Raw genomic sequence first — 22,322 nt, 5'->3', positions numbered from 1 at the left:
GAGGGAGAAAAATGTCTCCCTATCCACATTCTCCGTACCATGCATAATTTTGTACATCTCTATCATGTCTCCCCTTAGTCTCCGTTTTTCCAAGCTAAACAATCCCAGTTGATGTAACCTTCCCTCATAGGGGAGATGCTCCAGCCCCTTTTCTGCACTTTTTCTTTCTCTATGATACGAGCCTGTCCAGTTTCTTAAGATCTTTGGGAGAAGCCATTCTTTCAAGACCGCCACCTTCTGAGGAGTGTTTGGTGTCAACACAAAAGAGGGCCTTCTTAGTGGCCGCTCTCTTGCTGTGGAACATCCTGCTAAGTGAGGCTAGATTTCTTCCCTCTCTGCTGTCCTTCCACCGGCAGGCTATTCCTGACTTGCCTGAACTGTCTTATTCAAGTGGGCCTTTGGAGTGTAAGTGGGTCTGTTGAGCTGGTTGCTGTATTTACTCTGCTATGTTTTTAATTGTGTTTTAATGTATTTGCTTATTCTTTTTATCAGTGATTCGAAGCTGCCTTGAGTGCTGTTTTTGGTAGAAAGGCATGACACAAATCAAATAAATAAACAAGTTGGCGGAGAGTGACAGGAGGTGCTTTGCCTGTACCGTGTATGTGTTTTGCTTTGGGGGAGGGGCGTTACTTTGTTTGTTTTAGTGCAGTGTGTATTTTGCCTGGGTTTGTGTGTAGACTTTTGTTTGCCGGGGTTTTGGTCCGTGCTTTGACTGGCTTGGTGTGGGTGGGAGGGTGGGTACCTTGCCTATGCATGTGATCTCAGACCCCGCTTCTGCCTTGAACTTAGGTTACTTTTATTTTGGTCTCACCAGTTTGCCTTTGGGGAAATGGGTGTTTTGCAGCTGGCTACACCTGTCATGCAGCCATTTTGTGAGTGGCTGCACCACTCACCTTCCCGCCACGGCAGTCATTTTGTCAGCATGCCCCTAACATTCTTTCAAAATTATAAATATGCTCATCAACCTAAAAGGTTTGGGGACCCCTGCTTTGATTCATCTGAGCGCGTATTGAATACTAATTCCTATCTCCATTTCATATAGATGCATGGAGCTATTGGCATAACTAAGCCTAAAGCCGAGTCACTAGTCTCCATGACCTATGTTAGAGTCCCTTTTCTCCCTTGACATTGATACCAGCCTTACAGAGAATTCTCTCTTGAATGGAAGAAAAGCTGTGTCCCTTTGTGTTACATCTATCCTCCACCACCATGCGTAGAATGTAGCTTATGGAAGGACCATAATTCCCCCTTGCCATCAATGCTGCAGGTAATCTATTGCATTAATCAGCCAGCTAGTGTGAAATGCATGGGGAGTGATTATACTATCATACACAATACAATCAGCATGAAGTACTTGTCAAGACCAATACATCAAAATTTAATTCAGTAAAAGAATGAATTAGAGCAAAATGAAACATTATACCAAGAACCACAGCACCCATTGCAGTTTCTTCCTCGAGTGCTCTGTAGAAAAAACGGATTCCATGGCGTGTGTGTATTTATGAATAAAAATGACAGCCACCTTGCCTCAGTCGCGCATGCTGATATCCTTGAGTCTCTTACCATGGATTGTGTAGCACAGAAATGCTTACTGTGTATTCTTTGTTCATGGTAGCACTGATCTAATTAGATTATTCCCCAATGGGGCCTGTGATTTACTATTAGTACTAATGGACCTCATATTGCATGGACAGAGCTTATTTTGGTAGCAATTGAGCGCATTTACCTTTGAAGGAGATTGAGGTAGGGATGGAGTAGTGGCTTATCTAAGAAGTTCTCAGTCTTCCATGTTGATTGGACTGATTGCTTTTGCTTCCCCTAAGGCTGTAATAATAGCATGCATCTCATACTTGATGTCTTAGAAGTTTATTTGATAATACTTCCTTATTTTGAAAACTGTAAGGAACCGGCCCATTGCCAATTCCACACCGTCAGTAGTATTCTAACCGTGACTTAGAGATCTGGAATAGGTTGCAAGCTTGGATGTTGCTACTTCTGCTCTCCTCTTTGAGTTCCCTGAGTTAAACTAGGTTGCAGCAGGATGACCATGTTGGTGTCAGTACAAATGTGACGCTTTTGACCAGTTTGAAACTAGAGTTCAGGGCTGGCTTTCAGATTCTGGTCATAGCTAAACCTGTTGAGCTTTGATGCAAACATAACACTACAGTATGGTTTTATCAGTGATAAGGGAAGGGAGTTGGTATTGAACACTGAAATAGTGGCATAAAATGATTCCTGTTTGCATATCCAGGAATGAATGACTGTGTATCAGAATAGGCTCTGCATAAGCCCTGAGTATACCTGGAAGTTGTGTGTTAAGGTTTTGTTCCTCATACGTGTAAGTCTAAGGTGCTTGCAGACTTTTTGCTGCAACAGATAAACAAAGCTATGTCTCTCCCAACCTTTACGGGAGGCAGTGCAGAATTATCCTGTGTAGAACATCCCTAATCAGTTCAGAGTAGAACTCCTCTATAGCCCTATTCAGGCCTACTCCAGGTCTAGGCGAAATGGGACTGTGCTGCTGTTGTTGCCCATATTAGTGTACACTCAATCAGCAAGACATCTGCAAAGGAGAGTAGGCCTATTCACCCTACAGCTTCAGCCAATTGAGACCTCCCAAAGGCATAAACTCTGTGTGTCTACCAATGTAGAGTTGTATACTAGTAGGTGCCCCTATGCAGATGTCTTGCTGAATGTGTGTATGCTAAGATGGGCCTGCATTCAGCTTGGTAGATTACACGTTGTGCAAATCTGATGTGTTCTCATTCTAGAATTATGTAGTTTCTCCAGAATTCTCAGATAATCTCATCTTACACTCCTTTCAAAACCAGCTGGCACTGAAGCAATTAAAAGTTGGGTGAGTCTGCATGTATTTTAGAAGGGTAGAAATGATTTCTTATAAGAGTCCTGTGACTCCTTGTAGGCCAACAAATCTCTTGTGGTGCAAACTTCTGTTGGCAAGGGTTGGCCTCCTCACATACTTGAAAGGAAGATGGTAGATGTTGCATAGAGATGAAGAAGATCAGTTCTTACACACTTAAAGACTCAGACACCAGAGACATCTAGGTGGGATGGAGCTTGCTTCCCATAGATTGGAATCTGACTTTGTATATTATACAGTCTAAATGGATTTTCAGAATTATGCATAATTCCACTGCTTTTAGTATCAAGAAGCTACACGGGGAATTAAAATGCTGTGCATCTCTGACCACTGGAAATTTTATACAGCATCCCCTCGGGCTTCTGCGATTTCACCAGGCATCCTCTATTCAAGCAAGCATACTGTTGTGATTATAAGAACTAGGAGGTTTAATTCTGTGCCCAGTATTGTGTTCAGTGTTTCTTCTGCATTTGTGCGGAATCATAGAATGCACACCGACTAGGCCATATTTTGTGCCCCTTAGCAGTGAAACTTCCTCCACCTGAATTGTAAGCATTTGATACTTACAGGTTACAGTAGCTGTGCCCAGGCTGCGGAAACTGTTGCCTCAGGATATTCCTCTACTGGCCTCTTCACTATCTTTTGCCTCCTTTTGATAATGCATCTCTTCCAGCTAGAGTTTTTAGAATATATTTTTGGGTTAATTTTATATGGCATTTTATCTCCTGGCTTTTGACTATGGGTGACATTCATATTGTTTTGATTCTACCTGCCTTGGGTTCCCTTGGATTGAAATACAGGGCATACGTTAAGTCATCTCTTTAATTACAAATGAAATGTTAGCAGCTTTGTAGGAAACTAATATTAATTTCAAAGGAGCAACTGCGCATATATGTCCTTTGTGACTTAAGAGATTGCTGTGTACTGAGAAGTGTAAGCATACAGTTGCACCTACTGTTACTACAACTTGGCACTTTAATAATGTCACCTTGTATTTATTAGCTTAAAAACTAATATTAGAAGAAAAGTTAGTCTCTGATCTCTAATCTCATTCTTTTTTTTTTTTTGATGGGAGATAAAACACAGGGGTCCAATTGGTCATTTGTAATGTCTGTGCTGAAACTCGAGGTCTCATCTCGTGGAGCCATCTCTTATTCGGGGCAACAGAATGATTGTGGAACTAGAACCGACAATACCTCACTAAGATGTGACAGTTTTAATATTCTTTCCCTTGTGTGAAATTAATACCAAATTGCAGTCGCAGCATGATGCGTCTTCCAATTATCTTCAGGGAAATATGAAATTTGCATATTGGTTTATGATGTGTGTGCGCCTCTGCACCGGGAAAATTTCATAGTAGGCTTAGTTGCACTGCTGTTAAGGAGTGAGATGTAGAAATTTGCTTCCAGCGGTGTATCTACAAATTCTAGCCTGGGTCAAAGTTCTGTACTTCAGATTCTGTTGTAATGGCTGGCTGGCTTATATTAAACTTGACGATAGTTTTAAAAATTAAGTGGATAGCTTTCACAATTATTTAGCTTTGTTCAGCCTGAAAATAATAATCTGTAAAACAGTGTAGAGCAGCGGTTCTCAACCTGTGGGTCGGGACCCCTTTGGGGTTCGAATGACCCTTTCACAGGGGTCGCCTAAGACCATCGGAAAACACATATTTCCGATGGTTTTAGGAAACTGTATTGACTGAACTATGTCATGTATCATCTTTTGTATTATTAAAGCTATTGTTATGTATTATTTTCATTAGCAAACCATCCCATGACAATGGATCGTGTCGAGAAGAACGAAAATAATTTTATGGTTGGGGGTCACCACAGCATGAGGAACTGTATTAAAGGGTCGCGGCATTAGGAAGGTTGAGAACCACTGGTGTAGAGGGTGGTGCATTTTTCAGTCCAGGTGGTGGTCCTGCTTCAGTGCTTCTGTCATTCCCAGTTCAAGTACTTACTAGAGAAGACAAAAGGAGGAACAGGAGCCTGAGTTGAGATCCATCAAGATCAGAGATTTGTCTGTCTTTTCTTTCTTCTGTAGTCAGAGAAAGAAAAGCTGACATTGCTAGGTCCTTGGCAGGATCTGATGACCATCACTGGAAGAGAAATGCATCTTTTCAGCTGACCAGGACTGTGGATAATCTTGAAATCAATAGAGTGCAATATTTTAGCCAGGTTTTCGAGAAACTGCTCCAAGCATAATATGTCTCTTAGAGCAGGCCACTGTAAATGCAATTTAGGCTTAAGACATTTTTGAACTGTCAAGCTATTAGTATATTGACTTCATGCCTTGCATCTTGGGAGTTCCCAAACTGACATCCCAGTGACGCTAACAGGGTCACTTGCAATCAAAAAGGGTGTCTAGAATTTCAGGTGGTTTAATAATGCACTGTGTCTTGAAATAAGGATGCCTCTCATTCCAGGCTTCTCTACTGGAGTAATAGCAGATATCGCCTATATTAAACTTCTAATCAAACACTTGTTGGGGGAAGCACACAGTGCAATGTTTATAAACTAAAGAATATAAGGAAAAATGCTGCAGGCTACTGGCTGGTCTGGTTTTGCTCATACGGTCTCCTTATTTATTTATTTATTTATTTATTTATTTATTACATTTTTATACCGCCCAATAGCCGAAGCTCTCTGGGCGGTTCACAAAAATTAAAATCATCATAAAACTAACAAGATCACACCTCCAAATAGCTGAGAAAATCCTCCCTACTTTTGGACCTGAATAGCTTCTGGGGAGCATCATAATATGGCAACCTTAGTTGCAGATTCACATTTGCATTTTTTGTTAGTCACATTTGACTGCTGCATCTCCCTCTGAAAGGCTGTCATTCATTTTAGCAGATTCTGCAGGTTTCTGAAGTGTGTAAGAACTTTTCCTTGATGAACAAATGAAGTGTTGCTAAATAGTACTTGTAGATGTCTTCACTATGCTTGTCAGGAGTCTGCAACAGCAGCAAGACAGCTGATTTTAAAAGCAATATCTTTATATTTAAAAATGTTCTGGCAGTTCCTGATTTATTCATGCCTCTCTTGGCATGCCGTGTCAGGGATGTAGTCTCTGTATTGGTTCAGAGTTAAATGTCAGCAGAAAATTAGATCTGTAATATTTTTTCCAACGGGTTTCTCGCACATAATTGCAGGAATAATTAAGAAGCGTATTTCTATTCTTGGGAAGAAAAAGGCAAGCATTGCTGCAAACTCCCCTCAAAAATTGGATTTGGGAATTCTCTCGTGCCCTACAGAAAAGTAACCTGACTTGTGCATGCTTCTTATACATGGATATTCTTATTTGTGTAGACTGGAAACTTGCGATTGTCTAATACTTTCTGAAAAGCCTTTAAATACATTTTAAACTTTCAATGGGACTTTGCTTTTCAGTTGACTTGTGACACTTTCTTGTGAACTCCCAAATGCAACTCCCTAGAGAGTGATCACTGGTTTGGCACGTGTTTTTTAAAAAGCTATTTGAAGATTTTTCAATTACAGAAGTGCAATATGTTAACCAGCGTTTCATTAGCCAGCATTACATTAGGCATTCATTTCAAAATAACTGCTTACATTCTGTCTTTTCAGAGTCACTAGAGATCAAATTCCTTGAAAATATAACACAGTATTAAAAATCACAAGATGTTGTGCAGTTGTGCGTTTTATCATAATTTATTTCTGCCAGGATGTTTATTTTCCTTCCAAATGAATTTTTTGGTTAACTCCTTTCAAGAGACTGCTCTTACTGAGCCTTGCCATGGAGGTGGTAGATTGGATAATGTGCCTAGGCAGAATAATATCGGCACCCATTAAAAAACTTACATTTACTATGTTTTTCATAAAGCTTAAGGTAACTTGCCCCATTGGGTTTTGTGTGCCCCTTAATTAGGTGCTCTTTGGATGTGCATAGTCTTAAATCCGCATTGCAAGGTGGAACAAAAGGCCAGTTGGCTAAAACAGCTGAAGAAATGGAACAGTGTTGATGTTTGTCCCTGGGAAGATGGGAACCATGGAAATGACCTGCCTAGTCTAACCAATGCTTTGCCTCAGGGTGCAAATGCAATCCAAGGTGAGCCCTCAGTTAATTTATTCACTGAGACTCGTGTAATATAATTTAAGACATTTATGTACCATTTTGTTCTTTGTCTTGCAATAATTAATGTTTCAGATTCTTCATACTCATGGCAAAGGATGGTGGTGCCAATTAGTGAAAAGATACTAAGTTTATAAATTGCCCACACTTCTCTGGCTCCATGCATAGCCACTAAAAGCATTTCAAGCCATTCTTGGGGAATCTGAGGCATAGTTGACACTGTATCAACTACTTTCTTGATCGGTGGTATAGCAGCATGGAGGGGTATGCATTGACAGTGTTTTCTCTCCCTAAATTCAGTGCATAAAACAGCTGTTAAGTATAGAAACATACATTATCTCTCTCCCTCCCTCTCCCCTCACACAAACATACACACACTAATGACTTACAAAATATATAAGGGATGAATTTGTTTCATCAAGGAAGCTTTAAATGCCTTTGACTAATTAGCCACTTCCTTGTCGAATTGTGAGTTGCACATGGAGCTGCCTGCTTCACCAGCTTTCTAATACCATCAATAGGTAATATAAGAAAATTTATAACTTCCTTTAGCACACTATTTCTTACACATCTCACACACACTTTCATTTAGCTTGCTAACCTTTTCTCCAGTGCAATGCGCCCCCAAGCAAGCATTGCACCGAGATGCCAACAGTCCTGCTGCCGTGCGCTGACAAGTTCAAGTCACTACTGCAGAAGGAACATCTTCCTGCTAGTCTGACGCGCATTGTAGTTTTGTGGGTGGTGTGACTTGAAGGGGTGCTCTTTAATTCGTACAGTAGACACAAGCTGTGAATCCAGGCCTCATTTTTATTGGTTTAAATCTGTATTTCTTTGGCATGCGTCTTTGAGTCCTAAGAACTGAACTTAGAGGCATTTCTGTAATTATTCTGACTTGGGTCTGAAAACTCAGTATACATTGTGTACATATGCACCGTTAAGGTAGGATGTTGTCTATTCGTAAGCCACCTTCCACATTAACAGAGCCGGTCATATTTTTTATAAATCAACTAATAGGTTGTGTAGGACAGCTTTGATCCACTGCTCATTGGGGAGCATGTGGTGGGTTATTAAAGGATAATTAACTGGAGGCGGGTGAGTGACTGACGTGTTGCCATCCGAAGGAGTAAGAACTGAAGCTGTTTGAACTTCTGGGCCTGACAGATTCATCAAACAGGTCTCACCGGACGGTGTTCACTCGAGCCATTGAGGCGTGCGATCTCCATTGGCAGGACAGCCACTTACAGCACATTATTAGCAGTGACCTGTACACCAACTACTGTTACCATGATGATGCTGAAAACTCGCTCTTTGACTCTCACGGGTGGCCCCTCTGGCATGGTAAGTGGCTCAACCGGAAAGACGTTTCCATGACTCGATGCTTTGTTCACTTTCTATGGCACTGTTTTTGGGGATGGGGAGAGGAATTGAAAGGCCTGGCAGTCGCAACAGAGCTTCCCTTCAAATGGTCTTTCTTTCTTTTCTTTTTTATAAAGTCTTGTTTTGATAGATTCTTAAAGCAAAACTGTGTGAATTGGTTCCCTGAGATGGGGTAACTGCGGACATGGGTGCACTCTTTAATGCTGCCTTCCCCTTTCTCTCTGTTAGAACATGTCCCTACAGCCTGTGCAAGGGTGGATGCACTAAGATCTCATGGTTATCCAAGAGAAGCACTGCGTCTAGCAATAGCTATTGTTAATACTCTAAGGAGGCAGCAGCAGAAACAGCAGGAAATGTTCCGGTTCCAGAAGAAAGGTAAGAGGAGGGCAAAGGACACAACCTGGTGAGAGTAGACCTGGAGTGGGGCCAGGCATAAGGTAATGGTACTTGAAAGTAAAACACTGCGGGTGAGCAGTGACTAGCTGGCAGTGGGGAGGTGGCTCATTGCCAAGCACTGTGTAGGGCTAAGACAGGTTCTCTGTGCCTCTCAGTAAGATAACAATCCTAACAAGGGTTTAAAACACTGTTGGTTTAGAGCGTTTAGCCTCCTACTCCTCCTTTCTCTCTCTCCTTGCCCCCCTCTTTTTCTAATATCTAAGTTCAAAGCAAAGATGGTCGCAAGAATATATTCCTGAAAACAAGGAACCCAGGTGTTCTAGATGTAAAATTTGAGTTACACCGCATTCTATACTCAACCTTGGGGTCTCTTCACACTGTTTTTTAAATGCACACCTTCCATTTTTCAATTGGCACCTAAAAATGTAGTGATGGTGGCAAACAAGTATATGAAAATGTATATAACGTACAGATCCTTTTCTGAGATCTGGGTTGGGTCAGTGTCCCTATTCAGTGTAAACTTAGTGACCAATCTGGGTTTGCTGCTGTATAATACTTGAAATAGAAGTTCTGGTCAGTTTACCAGTGCAGTGCGGAATGGGTCTCACCAGTATTAATAGAAACCTAAGGATTGTTCTTGTCTGAAAGCAAGGTTTTGCTTGTTATTGGCTCCACTAAAAAGAAATAAGTTTCGATTTTCTCCCTCAAGGAATTGATTTGTACATGGCCTGCATTTGCACATTTGTATATCTATGGTGTGTTTCAGATACAGATTCTTTCTTCTCTTTATAGATGGGATACTCTTCAACACTGCTTTAGGTCCTGCCTAATGGATCCCGGAGGCAGTACCTAACCCAGGGTTGAATGACACCCCTTCTATAATAGCAAAAATTCACCCGGTAAGAATGTCTTTAAGATTGGATGGAAATAAGTCTGTCTTTGGAATGGATCTAATAGTACCCTATTTGAGTGTTCTTTTCTCCATACGGTTAACTTTGCATAGAGGCTATGTACATTGTCCCAGCCCATGGCATCATAGTCCCTGCTGGGTCTGGCCCCATGCTGCCTGGCATGTCTGCAGGATAAGATCAAAGGCCTATCAAGTCCAGCATTCTGTTCCTACAGTGGCTAATCAGATGCTTTTGGGACAATCACTCCAGCTCAAACGCCCATCAACGTGTATATGAAGTGGAATTCTTCGCTGTCTTAACCACTCTAAGAAATTTGATGTGGTCAGCAAACCTGGCCACCCCGCTGTTCATCCCTAACTCCAGATCATTTATGCACAAGATAAAAAGCACTGATCTCCATACAGATTACTGGGTAACCCCACTGTTTATATCCCTCCATTGAGAGAACTGGTCGTTTATTCCTACTCCCTACTTTCAGTTCTTTAACCAATTTCTGATCCCTAAGACCACCTCTCCCTCTTGTCCCAGTGCGATCAGGGCTCCAGCTTACAGGACAGCCCATGCATGTTCTGCAGTCCTCTCCTCTTCAGATAGGACACCCAACGCATGGACAGCAAGGGGGCAGAGCTGGCAGGAGATGTGATGGTGGAGGCTTGCACCCTTTGCTCTCTCTATGCAGTATCAATTGTGTGTATGAATTAATGCCTGCATGGGGCCAGTGTTGACTGATTTTGTGCCCCCAGCATAGCATTAAATTCTGCTTGAATAAAGCTTTTGGGGATTCTCTTGTGGGTTTATCCTTGCTTACAAATGGAGAAAAACTGCCCACAGGATAATTTCTAGGGCTTGAGCCTACATAATACGACCTCTAATAGTTGCTTATGCCCTTCTACTGCCATTGTCTACTGTATTATTTAGACTTCAAACCTAGATGATTTTAATAACTAAATATTGACCAAGAGCCTGCAAATGCCCCTGAGCTTCTGACACTTGCAGTAACATTTGGCCTGTACCCACTTTGACTGTGAACTCCGTGCTGATTTTACTTAGAAAAGTTAGTGTTTCGTTTACCAAAAAACTTGTACGAGATATATATGGGGAAAATAACTATGTAGAACTACAATCCAAAATGTATTGATTTGGGATGTTGCTGTCATCAGAAAGGAAAACTGGGTGTGTCTAGCTAGCTGCCAGTACACCTTTCCTTCAGTTGTCTGTGCTCTGCAGAAATTGTGTTTACCCTGTGACTGTTGCCAAATAAAATACAGCATGCAAAGGTTTTCATGGGCCTCAGGCAAGAAATTTACAGGGGCTACCTGCCCTGGGCGACTGACCTGCATGGCTCCTTGCCACTATCCCATGCAGGCTGCAGCTGTTGCCTCCATCACCCCTTCCCTGAGTTGACAACTATAGGTGCTATAGCTGATCGCCCCTCCCACTGGGAAATGGAAGACTGCAGGGGCACCTGGAACAATGAGTTGGTGCTGGAAGGCCAAAATGAGTGGATGAAGATAAACTCCCGTTTGCTGCAGAGGCACAGAGAGTGAGATGGAGGCAACTAGGGTTGGTGGAATGCATTTACTGATGGAAAGGATATCTGGAGGATCTCCTTTTTCCTGATGAGGGGAGGCTTGGGCTTATTCTCTACCTTCCCTTATTCTTTCCAGTTGGCAGTGAGCTCCCCACTGGTCCATGGTCCCCAGCAGGTGCCCCTTTGCCAACCACTGAGAGAGAACTCTTTTCAAGCTAACTACTTCTTTTAAAAACAAAGGTGGGGAACGTATGATCTTCCATACTGCAGTTCCCATCAGCTCTAGCCAGCTTAGCCAAGGGTGGGGGGTAGTGAGAGTTGCAGTCCAAGATCATCCGGAGGGCCACTTGTTCCCCACCCATGTTTTAAAAGTTGTCTTGTGAAATATTTTGGTTTGTGTTTGTATTTCAGTTTTGCAGGATTAACTTAGTTAAAATAGTGCTCCCTCTTCTTTAAGGCAAGGAAACAAAAATAGATATCTCTTGTGTGCATACCACAAGTGTGCTTCCTGTTTATAAACTCTTCAGCAATGACCCTGAGGAGGTCATTTTGGGTAGCTTATTATCAAGGAGTCTTTCACTGACTGCAGGGTAAGCAGTTTTAATCCATGGCTTCTCATGGTAACCAAAGGGAATAGCTCATTCTCATAGACACTCAAAGTACAACAGGCTTTGTGTTCCTCTTCATTGCTGAGGGGGGCGGGGGCACTGAACATGGTGGGTCTTCTCTGCCAAGCAAACCTGTGTACAGTCAGGTTTCCTCTGCTGTTGACATTATTGCATGAGAACCTGTTTTGAGCCTTCTGGAAAATACCAGAATTTCTTCCATTTGGGAAATCTAGATTCAAATTCTTGGTCACTCATTGGTGGTGAATAAATCACTGTTTCCCTATCTAAAAAATCAGAATGATGAAGGGAAAAAATGCAGGCAACTTTGCATATTTAAACATTGTATGACAACTAAGGTTGTGTGTTTCTTTGTTTTTCTGATGTAGAACTTCTCCACAAAGGAGTAACCTCTATAACTAACCTGGAAGGCTGGGTTGGACACCCATTGGACCCAATTGGCACCCTTTTCAGTAGCCTTATGGAAGCTTGTAGAGTGGATGATGAGAGTTTCCATGTGTTCTCAGACTTCACAGGTAAAATCTGGTTATATCTCAACTATATGGAATTCTTTTAATCTTTTGTAAACCACCCAGAGAGTTTCAGTTATAGGGCAGTATAGAAATGTAAATAATAATAATAAATCTGTATTTTACTGATTCAGAAATTTCCTAATAACAATAATAATAATTTTAAAGCATGTTGTGTTTTTCTCTTTCAATTTTAACTAAGAAAACTAGCTTAGTACTATTATGTTTTAAACATTCATTGAAATAGGCATGTTGCCAATGCTTGAGGGGAATTGTGTGTAGTCAATTGTTTAATCTTACCCTACTGTCAGAACATATAAATCTGTCTTATAACTAATCAGACCATTGGTTCATCTAACTAGTATTGTCTACCATGATTGGTAACATTTTAAGGACTGAGGCTTAGGATTTCCCCACTCCTACTACCTCACTCTTTTTTAATTGGAAATGCTAGGGATTGGACCTGGGACCTTCTGCATGCAAAGCATGTAGTCAATTATTATTGGAAATAGTAGTATTGGTAATGTATTTGTATGTCTTTATTTACAGTCAACAGACCAATATAAAACAAGAAGATACACCATTATATAAAACAGTACAAAGTAGGGATAAAAAATAGGGAGTGTTACAAAACCACTAAAGATACTAGATTGTTATTTGTTGGTTTCTGAAAAGGGAACAGAATTGGGTTATTGGGGCCTAGCATAGTGAAAAAGGGAGGGATATATAGATAATAAAATCGCTAATCTGTGGATTTAAGCGCAATCAACATCCATAAGAGATCTGGTGCGGATGGCCAAATTCAGGAATTTGGCCACCTGCTCAGTGGTAGATTTACTGGAGCCCTGAAGTAGACTAATCAGGAGTGACTCAGGGGATCGTCCAGGGAGACGTTGAATAATAGGACATAATAGGTCTTTCCTTGCCTGTTGGTAAAAATTGCAATGGAAGAGCACATGCAGAATGGATTCCACCTCGATGTTATTACATGGGCAGTATCTGTTTTTGGATGGAATTTTCTTATATCTGCCCTCCAGCAACTTGGAGGGGAGGACGTTAAATCTTGCTAGGGTGAATGCCTTCCTGTATTTGGGAATGGTTAACCAACCCAGGTATGGCATTCAGTCTTTGCAAGAAGGGACTGGGAGACCCAATGATTGGGGGGGAACATGGTCCCCAGGCAGTTCCCCGGAGCTCTTGGTGGTCTATATCCAGTAGTCTCTGTTTGGTGATCTGTTTAGCATTGTCCAAGTCCAGAGATAGCAGGAAAAAAGGGGATAGCCCTATTGAGGTTACTTTTTGCACCACTGCCCTAGACCAGTGAAATTCAGAGGGTTCTAACAGGACTTTGGTAGTATTGGTAATGGTGTTAATAATAATAATATTTCCATACCACTTTCAAGTGTTCAAAGCACTTATAAGGTCATCAGTGTGGTTATTCCTCGTATTGCAGATGAGAGCGACTGAGGCTCAGAGAGTGGTTTGCTAAAGGCCTGCTAGTGAGTTCATGGCAGAAGCCAAATTTGAACCAGGTATTTTTTGATTTGTAACTCAGCCTCTTCGCCAATATGCTACACCAGCTCTTGGTAGGTAATATTGCAAATGCTGTTGGAAGCATTAGTGCTAAACTTCACTTTCCATTCTGATTGCTGCAATTTTTTTTCTGTCCTGTCACGTAGCTTATAGTAGGTGTTAGTGAACATTTATGGGGTGGTTAACTTTGTGAAACTTTGTGGGGAGCTTGCAAATGATACAAAAGAACAGGCAGAAATAAGGTGTGTAACTGAGGGTAGACTCTTTTGAGCGGCTTGATGGTTTTACTTTTGTAATTTTTGTTCCAGAGAACATGGGCCAGTGCAAATCTCTGGAGTACTATCACCTGCCTACCCATAAATTCTTAGAAGAAGGGGAATCTTACTTAACACTCGCAGTGGAAGTAGCATTGATAGGACTTGGGCAGCAACGAATCATGCCTGATGGCTTGTATGCACAAGAGAAACTTTGTCGGAATGAGGAACAGATAATTTCCAAGCTACAGGAAATAGAACTGGATGACACGCTGGTGAAGATTTTCCAAAAGCAAGCAGTCTTCCTATTAGAAGGTAGTAGACTATTGATGGTAACCACTTCTTTTAACAGTTTCTAATACAAAGAGCAGTTATTCTTGTGGGAGTTGGCTTAGCTGGTAATGATCAGGCTCTTAGGAATCTAATGGCTGGGTTTAGATCTTCCATCAACTCCCAATCTATTATACTTTAATATTGCATTGATGTAGGCATGGAGGGTCCTACTTCTGCATTACATGAATCAAAATGTTTTGTGTGTTCTCTTAGTGTGTTCTGGCCAGTTCAGGCTAGCGTATAAGGACATTGAATGCTTAGTTGCCCTCTGGTGGGAAGTTTGTAAATACACCACTTGCTGCCGCCATTGCCACCACCAGACCTTCCAGTGAAACTTTGTAAACATGAAGTTATACTTTCCTTAGACAGCCTTCCACTGAACCACTTAAGCTCACTTACACCAAGGCTGCAGGATATTAGGCCTGGGGGCCCAATCCAGCCTACCTGGGATTGCAATCTGGCCTTCTCATGCTCCCCAAATGGCCCCTCCCCCTCCCCAGGCCACCTCTGTCCACCCTGACCTCAGATCATTTGGTGATTTCCCAACATTTGTGCAGTTCTTTCCTCATTCTAAAAGGTCGAGATGCTTTTCGTAAAGCGTATTTTTCCAAAATGGAATTATCGCTCGGACTGAAAATGGTTCAACACCCCTGACGTAACGCCATATTTCAATTCATACACCTTGGTGATCTTGGTGGTGACCCAAAGTAGCATTGCTATTGGTGAATTTCACATGTTAAAGTATAATTTTAGCCTAAGCTGGAAACGACTTCGTTCTTGATACTTGTACCTGAAACTTTGCAAGAGAAAAAGCTGAAAGTGCAATTTCACATCATGAATAGATTTGAAATCATAAAAATTCAAGTAAAACAAATGCACAAGTGTGCATTTTTATTGCCCTTCAAAGAAAGCTCGTCTTTTACAGACAGACGTCCTTTGCAGAATGCCAAAGCCAAGAGTTCAAAGCCAGAGCCATAATTGGGGCTGGTTTGTACTGGTTCTGCAGAGAATCCCTGGCATGAACTAAGGTTGCCTAAGCATCTTTTCTAGCAATGCAGTGCCTCGAGGCCTGCATTCATGGCTACTGAAGTTATTATTTGATGGCTGTATTAAAATAATCTTAAAGTAGACACAGTTGATAAATGTAGTAAGCAACAAATGGCACTAAAGCTACTGGCGGAATTATTATTTATTAGATTTCTATCCCACTGTTCAGGACATCTGCCCTCACAGTGTGGTTTACATATGCAAGACCAAAATACTAATACAATGACAAAAAATGCAAATGATTAACATAACACTAAAATAGCACAAAAATCAGCATTAGCATAGCAATAAAAATAACAGCAGCAGATACGTTTTTGCTAAAATAATAATAATAATAATAATAATAATAATAATAATAATAATAATACCCCACCGATCCATAAAATGATCCAAATGCAAAATAGCTTTTGTCTATTTAAAAGTTGTGGTATTTGAGACATCATTGTAATGGTAAAAAATCTGGTCCTTCTTGTGGGGGAAAACATTATTGGCTTTCTGTTAGCATCAAAACGATGCTATTTATTCACATTAGGGGGATCTTTAAAGAACAGTGCTTGCATTTTCCATAGTATTTTCCAACATTCCTGGAGTACATCTCATCCACTTCTTTGCATTAAAGGGTGGATTCTCCTAGTTTTAGCTTCCTTTCAAAGAATTCTACAGATTCCTTACAGTCAAATGAACAGTAATGGGATTATTAAGGTAAACAATGATCAAGACTTGCAGCACTTTGGTATGTTCATAAAATTCAGTTCTGCAGCTGATGATATCCACTTTCTATTTAAAGTAGGATTTATGGGAAGCTGCCTGATACCAAATCAGACCAGTGGTTTAACTAGCTCACCCTGTTCAGATGACACACTAAGCCATTGTTAAGCACTAATCCTTTTGCAGCAAATGATTAGTGAGCATATTTAAACCGTTGTTATGTAGCCACCATGGTTAGGAATGGTTCACATGACATGCTAAGCCATAATGTTTAGCTGTGGCTTATAGCATGTTGTCTGAACAGGGTAAATGACCGGCAGCGGCTCTTCAGAGTTTAAGACAGGAGTCTTTCCCAGCGCTACATGGAAATGCCAGGGATTAAAACTAGGACGCTTTGTACACTAAGCATCTTCTCTGCCAACAAGCGATGGCTGGGGGCTCTTCCTGGCCTTCATGTTTACTATCTAAACTGGAGATGGGAGGTGTGTATGTACAGTCATGCCCCATAACTTCATAGTTTATAACTCCATAGTAAAGCACATCCATAGGGTCTGAGATGCAATTCCCTGTATGACTTCAGTTGGAGGAAGGCTGATAGCAGACCTTGGAAAGATACTGTTCAGGTCAAGAACATGTTGTGATGAGACACCACACACACACACACACACACACTTCCTTCCCTCCTCCTCCCTTTCTTAGAGAATAAGCTCAGCAGTGTTGTGTCATTTGATTACATCCAAGGGCAGTGAGGTGGCGTTTCAGACTTGCTGGCATGATGACGTAACATGGCTGAAATGCTTCCTAGTCTGTGCTTACTCCCACTTGCCCTGAGCTTTTGCCATTTGTGTGTGGACAGAGGCCAGGGCAATTTTCATAACAGCGTAGCCTAACATGTACAACATGGAAGCAGCTTTTGTGCCGGTTTTTGAAAAACTTCAAATTCTAGTGATATAGCTAGAATACTCTGCACTAGCAAATAGCTTCCTTTCAAATACATTCCTGATCTATAAATGCTAACAAATGCTGCTTAAGCTGTGGACTCTGAATCCAACAAGAAAACCTATAGCCAGGCCACCTTATTTGTTTCAGTAAAATATATTTATCACCTGCATTTTCTATTAGTACTGCATGTTACTTCAAGGGCCCCTCAACAGAGAGGTTATTTCTCTCCACTGTGAATGCTTATTTTTCGCAGGGATTATTCCAGTATTTCTAGATGACTTTTTGGTACTTTTGATTTTATGTACAGTTAAACTGCAGCACCATTTATAAGGCTTTCTGTTTTTTTCTTCCCACACCCCCTTCCCTTGTAGCTGGACCCTATAGTGGCCTAGGTGAAATCATCCATCGAGAGAGTGTTCCAATGCACACATTTGCCAAGTATCTTTTCACCTCTCTCCTACCTCATGATGCTGAACTAGCATACAAAACTGCACTGAGAGCAATGCGGTACGTGCCCTTAAACTCACTTAGAAAGAAAGCAAAACAACCCAATCAACGACATGAGCCCCCCCCCCCCGCCCCCCAAATCCCTAAGGTCATCAGGGGAGGCCTTGCTCCAGACACCTGGTCCTTCTGAGCTAAAAAAAAAAGAAAAGGAAAAAAGATGGTGACAAGGAGCAAGACCTTTTCTGTGGTGGCACCCTCTGTTGTGGAACTCCCATCTCTAAAGGGGTTCACCAGGTAAGCTCCTTTGACTTTTAGAAGGCTGGCAAATCTATTTTTAAGAAAGCCTCTTCAGGAGTGGTCCTGATGTATGTTGCATGTCGTACACTTGATTTATCTGTATATTTCTAGTTGGTTGTGGCAATTTGCATTTTAACTGCGAGTATTTATGAAATTCTGTTAGATATTTTTGTAAGCACTCCTGGGGATGTATTTGTCCATAAGGTGGAATCTAAATTGAACGAACAAATGAATAAAGAGGAAGAGCTGCCAAACTGATTTAAGGAACAGGGGATTATGAATGCCTAACTGGAGCAGAAGATGGCATCCGATTTAACACACACGTTGCATTGCATGAGTTAATTTTAAAAATGTTCTTCTCTAACTTCTGTGATTCTTGATGCAGACCTCATGAACCGAGTCAGTAGTTTAAAAATATATACATTTAAATCTTCTGACACAAGCAGTTCAAAGTTGCTACTTGAATCCCATCCTCAGAAGACACAGTGAAATTCAGAGATAACTTTGACTTTTGTCCTTCCAAAAAGGATATTTGATGTGCTTGACACCAAAGGCCAAATCTGAGTTTGTGATGTAGTAATAAATAACACTTGGGAGAATTGCCTTTGTAGATGGTCTCCTTTTTAAGTATATGCTTCAGTCTTGCAGACACAGAACGGCCTAGAAAAGAATAGCAAGTTTTCCTCCTTGCAACTCTGGGGGATTCTGTGGAAAGGCCTCTGAAGCACTCCATTGCGTTTATCTGTGTTTGTTAGTAAATCCCTGAACTGTAGCCTGTTTGGTCTGTTCTGCAGGGCTGATTAATCTGAAAACCCTTCTGTCCTCTCATAGCTGTGTTTCTCTTTTGGGTGGGAGAATAACTTCTGTGTAAGGTCTGTGCTGCTGCATGGTCCAATCCAATTCTTTTGTTGCCACATTACCAGCCGTCTTTGGGCATACCCAAATAGAAAATTGGAAGTAAATGAGGTGTATCATGGCATTAAAATAGCTAATAGTCCCCCCCTTACTTTCAGGACTAGGGAGCTAGGGCTGCCCCAAGAGAGTCTTCTAGCCTAAACCGAGCTTATTCCAGGCAGCTGTGAGCATGACCGGTGCAGCTTACGTAGTGTGAAAGCAGCCCTGCAGGAGCGCAAGTGCCAAACGGCAAGGCAGAGCAGAGTGAAATGGGCCTCATCTGTTTCACCTAAGTGATGCACTTCCGTTTGGTCCAAGAAACTATCCATTAGAGCTGAGGCAACCATGTTAAGGGCTGAGTACTCTGCACATATGTATGTATACACACACATAACGTGTTCAGGCGATCCAGATTCCATGCCACGAAAAGCAAGAATTCTGCAAATTCCTAGAAATGCTGCAAATTCAGCAAACTTTGCACAATTACTCTTTATTTCCAATTATGTACTTCAATTATGTAATAGTTTTAAAAACTATTTTGCTTGTCAGGAATGGCGAAGAGCTGTGCAGGACACTAGGGCTCCAGCTCTAACCACAGGAAATCTTATTCAGAAGCCAGAGATTAGAGCAGGTACCGCTTGCACACTTTCGCCCAAGCATAACTTCGCAGACATATGGACTGGGAACTTGCTTTAAAAAACACACTGAGATTTTCCGGAAACAGGATTTTCAATACCACTTTCTTTGTTTCTCTGTGCTTCTCTGGAATCACCACTCACACGCAGTCTAGCAGTGTTTGAAGTAACTTAACAGGTTTCTAAGTCAAGGACAGCAGATAAGGCTTGAAATGGTCATCCAAATGGTAGTTATACACAGAACCGTCTAGCTGACGCACTGGCCTAGATCTTGAGTCCAGTTCTGACTTCTGTGCTGATAGGATTAGATGAGTTTTGGGCTGAGGAGCATTCTGGGCTGGCTTGGGTTACTTTGATGCCCTTTCAAAATACCAGAGCTGCAGTCCCAGAATTCACATATGATGTTGGGATGTGAGTCTCTGATCTTGCATGGCTGCCTAAAATCCAAGACTTGAGCCTCCACATCGACGTTAACACTGTCAAGGAGCTTGGTGACCACCTGTTGGACAATGTGCTATTTTATTGGTGTGCCCCACTCCCCACCAAATTTTGCTCTGATTTACAACCTTGGTTGCTTCTGTGGTCAGTATCTGCATTGCAACTGAGCCGCCTGCAATATCATGGTCAGAGTATGTAGTAAAACAGTCTATGAGAAGATGATTATGGGCCGGGGGTGGGTGGGGGAATATTTGCTTGTTGCGAACTGGCTAGTGATCCAAATATATGGTGTAACAGTCATGCAGTATCTCATGAGCCTTACTGCAAGGCATGTTCAGCTCAGCTCCTCTCTTGCCACGTTGGCATTGACTCTGTAAACGAAAGGTTTTCCTCTTACTAACATTACAACATTGGAACTGCTTACAGAAATTGTTATCGTGTCTCTGGACTCTCATAACAAAGATTTCCAGATCGCAGAAAAGCAAAAGATCTGTGAGCAATGCTACATTTAATGGCTCTTTTGCATATTCTTTCTCAGATGTTTGAAGTAAACATCCCAACAAAATTGCAAAGATTCAGCATGAAATAAAGCTGTGCTTTCAGAATATGAGATATTCCCATTCTCCATTACCTCTCCTTCCTTGCAATTTTTTATAGGATGTCACCTTATCTGATTTCCATGGTACGCAAAACAGAATTCAGTGAGAGGTTGCGTTAATTTCTTCCAACATTTTTTGCTAAATTATTCTTGGCTGCAGGAAGTCCATGTGTAGAGGGGGGAGGGGCAGGGGAGGGTTTAGCTGTGGACACATTCCCATATCATAAATACATAGCATTAGAGTGCCAGACACAACCCTGCAACAATATAAACATGAATGTTAAAAACAGTGAAAACATTAAAACATTTCATACTACACATTTTAAAAGGCTGAACTGAAAATATGTCTCTTTACACCCTTTCTAAAGGCGAAGAGAGTGGAGACCTGTCATAGTTCTTGAGGCAACACATTCCATAGTTTGGGGGCAACATAGGGAACAGGCAGACCCTTAGATAACCAAGTCCTAAGCCACTTAGAGCTTTAAAGATTAAGATCTTTAAAGAATTGAGGCTAGAAAGCAACTTGCAATCAGTGCAGGTTTTCAGGACAGGTGTAATATGGTCCCAATACTCATGAGCAGCTTAGCTGACACATTTGACAACAGTTGAAGTTTCCAGAGACTCCTCAAGGGTAGCCCCATGTAGAGCTCTAAGCAAAATATAACCAGGACATGGGTAAATGTTGCTAGGTCTGACCGATTCAGGAAAGGTTGCAGCAGGCACACCAAGCATAATTGTGCAAACACACTCCTTGCCGCTGCCACCTGAAAATCCAGGGGCAGCGTAGGATTCAAGGAGCACTCCCAAGCTGCAGACCTGATCCTTCAGGGGGAGCACAACCCATTCCAAAAATCCGGTCCCTGAGTCAGGCTTTCCCCTGATCAACATCTCTATTTTGTCTTTAACTTTATCCTGTTCACCCTCATCCAGCCTAGAATCTTTAGCAGCTGGCTCATCAGATTTCTCCAAGAAAGCTAATTTTCCAGAATTTCACTGACTAGGTTCTAGAGCAGGAGTAGGTGATGTGTGGAACGTAGGTTCTCCTGGACAGCTTTATTGGCACCGACCAAGGTGCCTTACACCTCCCAATTTTTTATTAACACATTTTCTTGCCAGTAGCTTGGATTCCTGTGAAATAGGTGTCTTGTTAGTGCTGGAAACTGTGGGTTCAAAGGAGTTGTTTAGTGTACTGGGGCTCAGCCCCCACCTCCTTTAGGCAGAGAACTTGACCTTTGTCACACCTCCCCTGGCAGCCATTTTGCGATGATGACCAGGACAGTTTCTCAAATTGCCAAATGTACCCACGGCCCCCCAAAAGGTATCCCTACCTCTGCTTTAGAACTTTTCTGATCATCTTAGCTGATAATTTGGGGAGCCCCAAAGGCCATGTTCAGGTTGAGCTGTTTCAGTGCCTTGAAAACAGGTTGGGAGACAAGGCAACTTCAATCTTTTTTCCATGTTTTGCTCTTCTCTCTGAGTCATGACATCCACTTCCCCAAAATGACATATTCCTCAAAACAATTATGAATGCTCTCACTGTTTTCAGTCTTTTCTGGCTGAATGACTGTTAAAACTTTACAGCAGAACTTGAAGCTTCTGATGCCAGGTTCTGAGATCTGAGGTGGAGCCAAAACGCTTCCCCTCCCCTGCCCCCACACGGGATTCTGCTTGTTAACATTCCTTTTCCAACTGTCCTTCAGTACCTCGACCTTTCAAATGTTGAGGCTGCTCTGAATCACTGTGGTAGGGAGTTCAAGTGCAAAAACAAACTCACCATCCTATTTTCATTCTACTATATTACAGTGTAGTCCCTTCTAATAATAGATCTGGAGGAGGAGGAGGAGAAATAGCTTTGTAACTTATCATG

General features: G+C 41.7%; 1 protein-coding gene across 1 annotated transcript in view; it reads left to right on the top strand.

Moving 5' to 3' along the window:
* Positions 1–22,322, top strand: part of ZSWIM6 (zinc finger SWIM-type containing 6) — a 107,817-nt gene that overhangs the window by 72,557 nt on the left and 12,938 nt on the right. Inside the window, exons 5-10 of the mRNA XM_063128032.1 lie at positions 6,773–6,952; positions 8,141–8,317; positions 8,585–8,731; positions 12,189–12,335; positions 14,171–14,431; positions 17,518–17,653. Coding sequence (XP_062984102.1) covers positions 6,773–6,952; positions 8,141–8,317; positions 8,585–8,731; positions 12,189–12,335; positions 14,171–14,431; positions 17,518–17,653 — 1,048 coding nt within the window. The remainder of the gene's footprint in view (positions 1–6,772; positions 6,953–8,140; positions 8,318–8,584; positions 8,732–12,188; positions 12,336–14,170; positions 14,432–17,517; positions 17,654–22,322) is intronic.

Source organism: Elgaria multicarinata, chromosome 6 (assembly GCF_023053635.1).
Source record: "Elgaria multicarinata webbii isolate HBS135686 ecotype San Diego chromosome 6, rElgMul1.1.pri, whole genome shotgun sequence".
Taxonomy (NCBI): Eukaryota; Metazoa; Chordata; class Lepidosauria; order Squamata; family Anguidae; genus Elgaria; species Elgaria multicarinata.
This window is presented reverse-complemented; position numbering and strand designations above follow the sequence as displayed.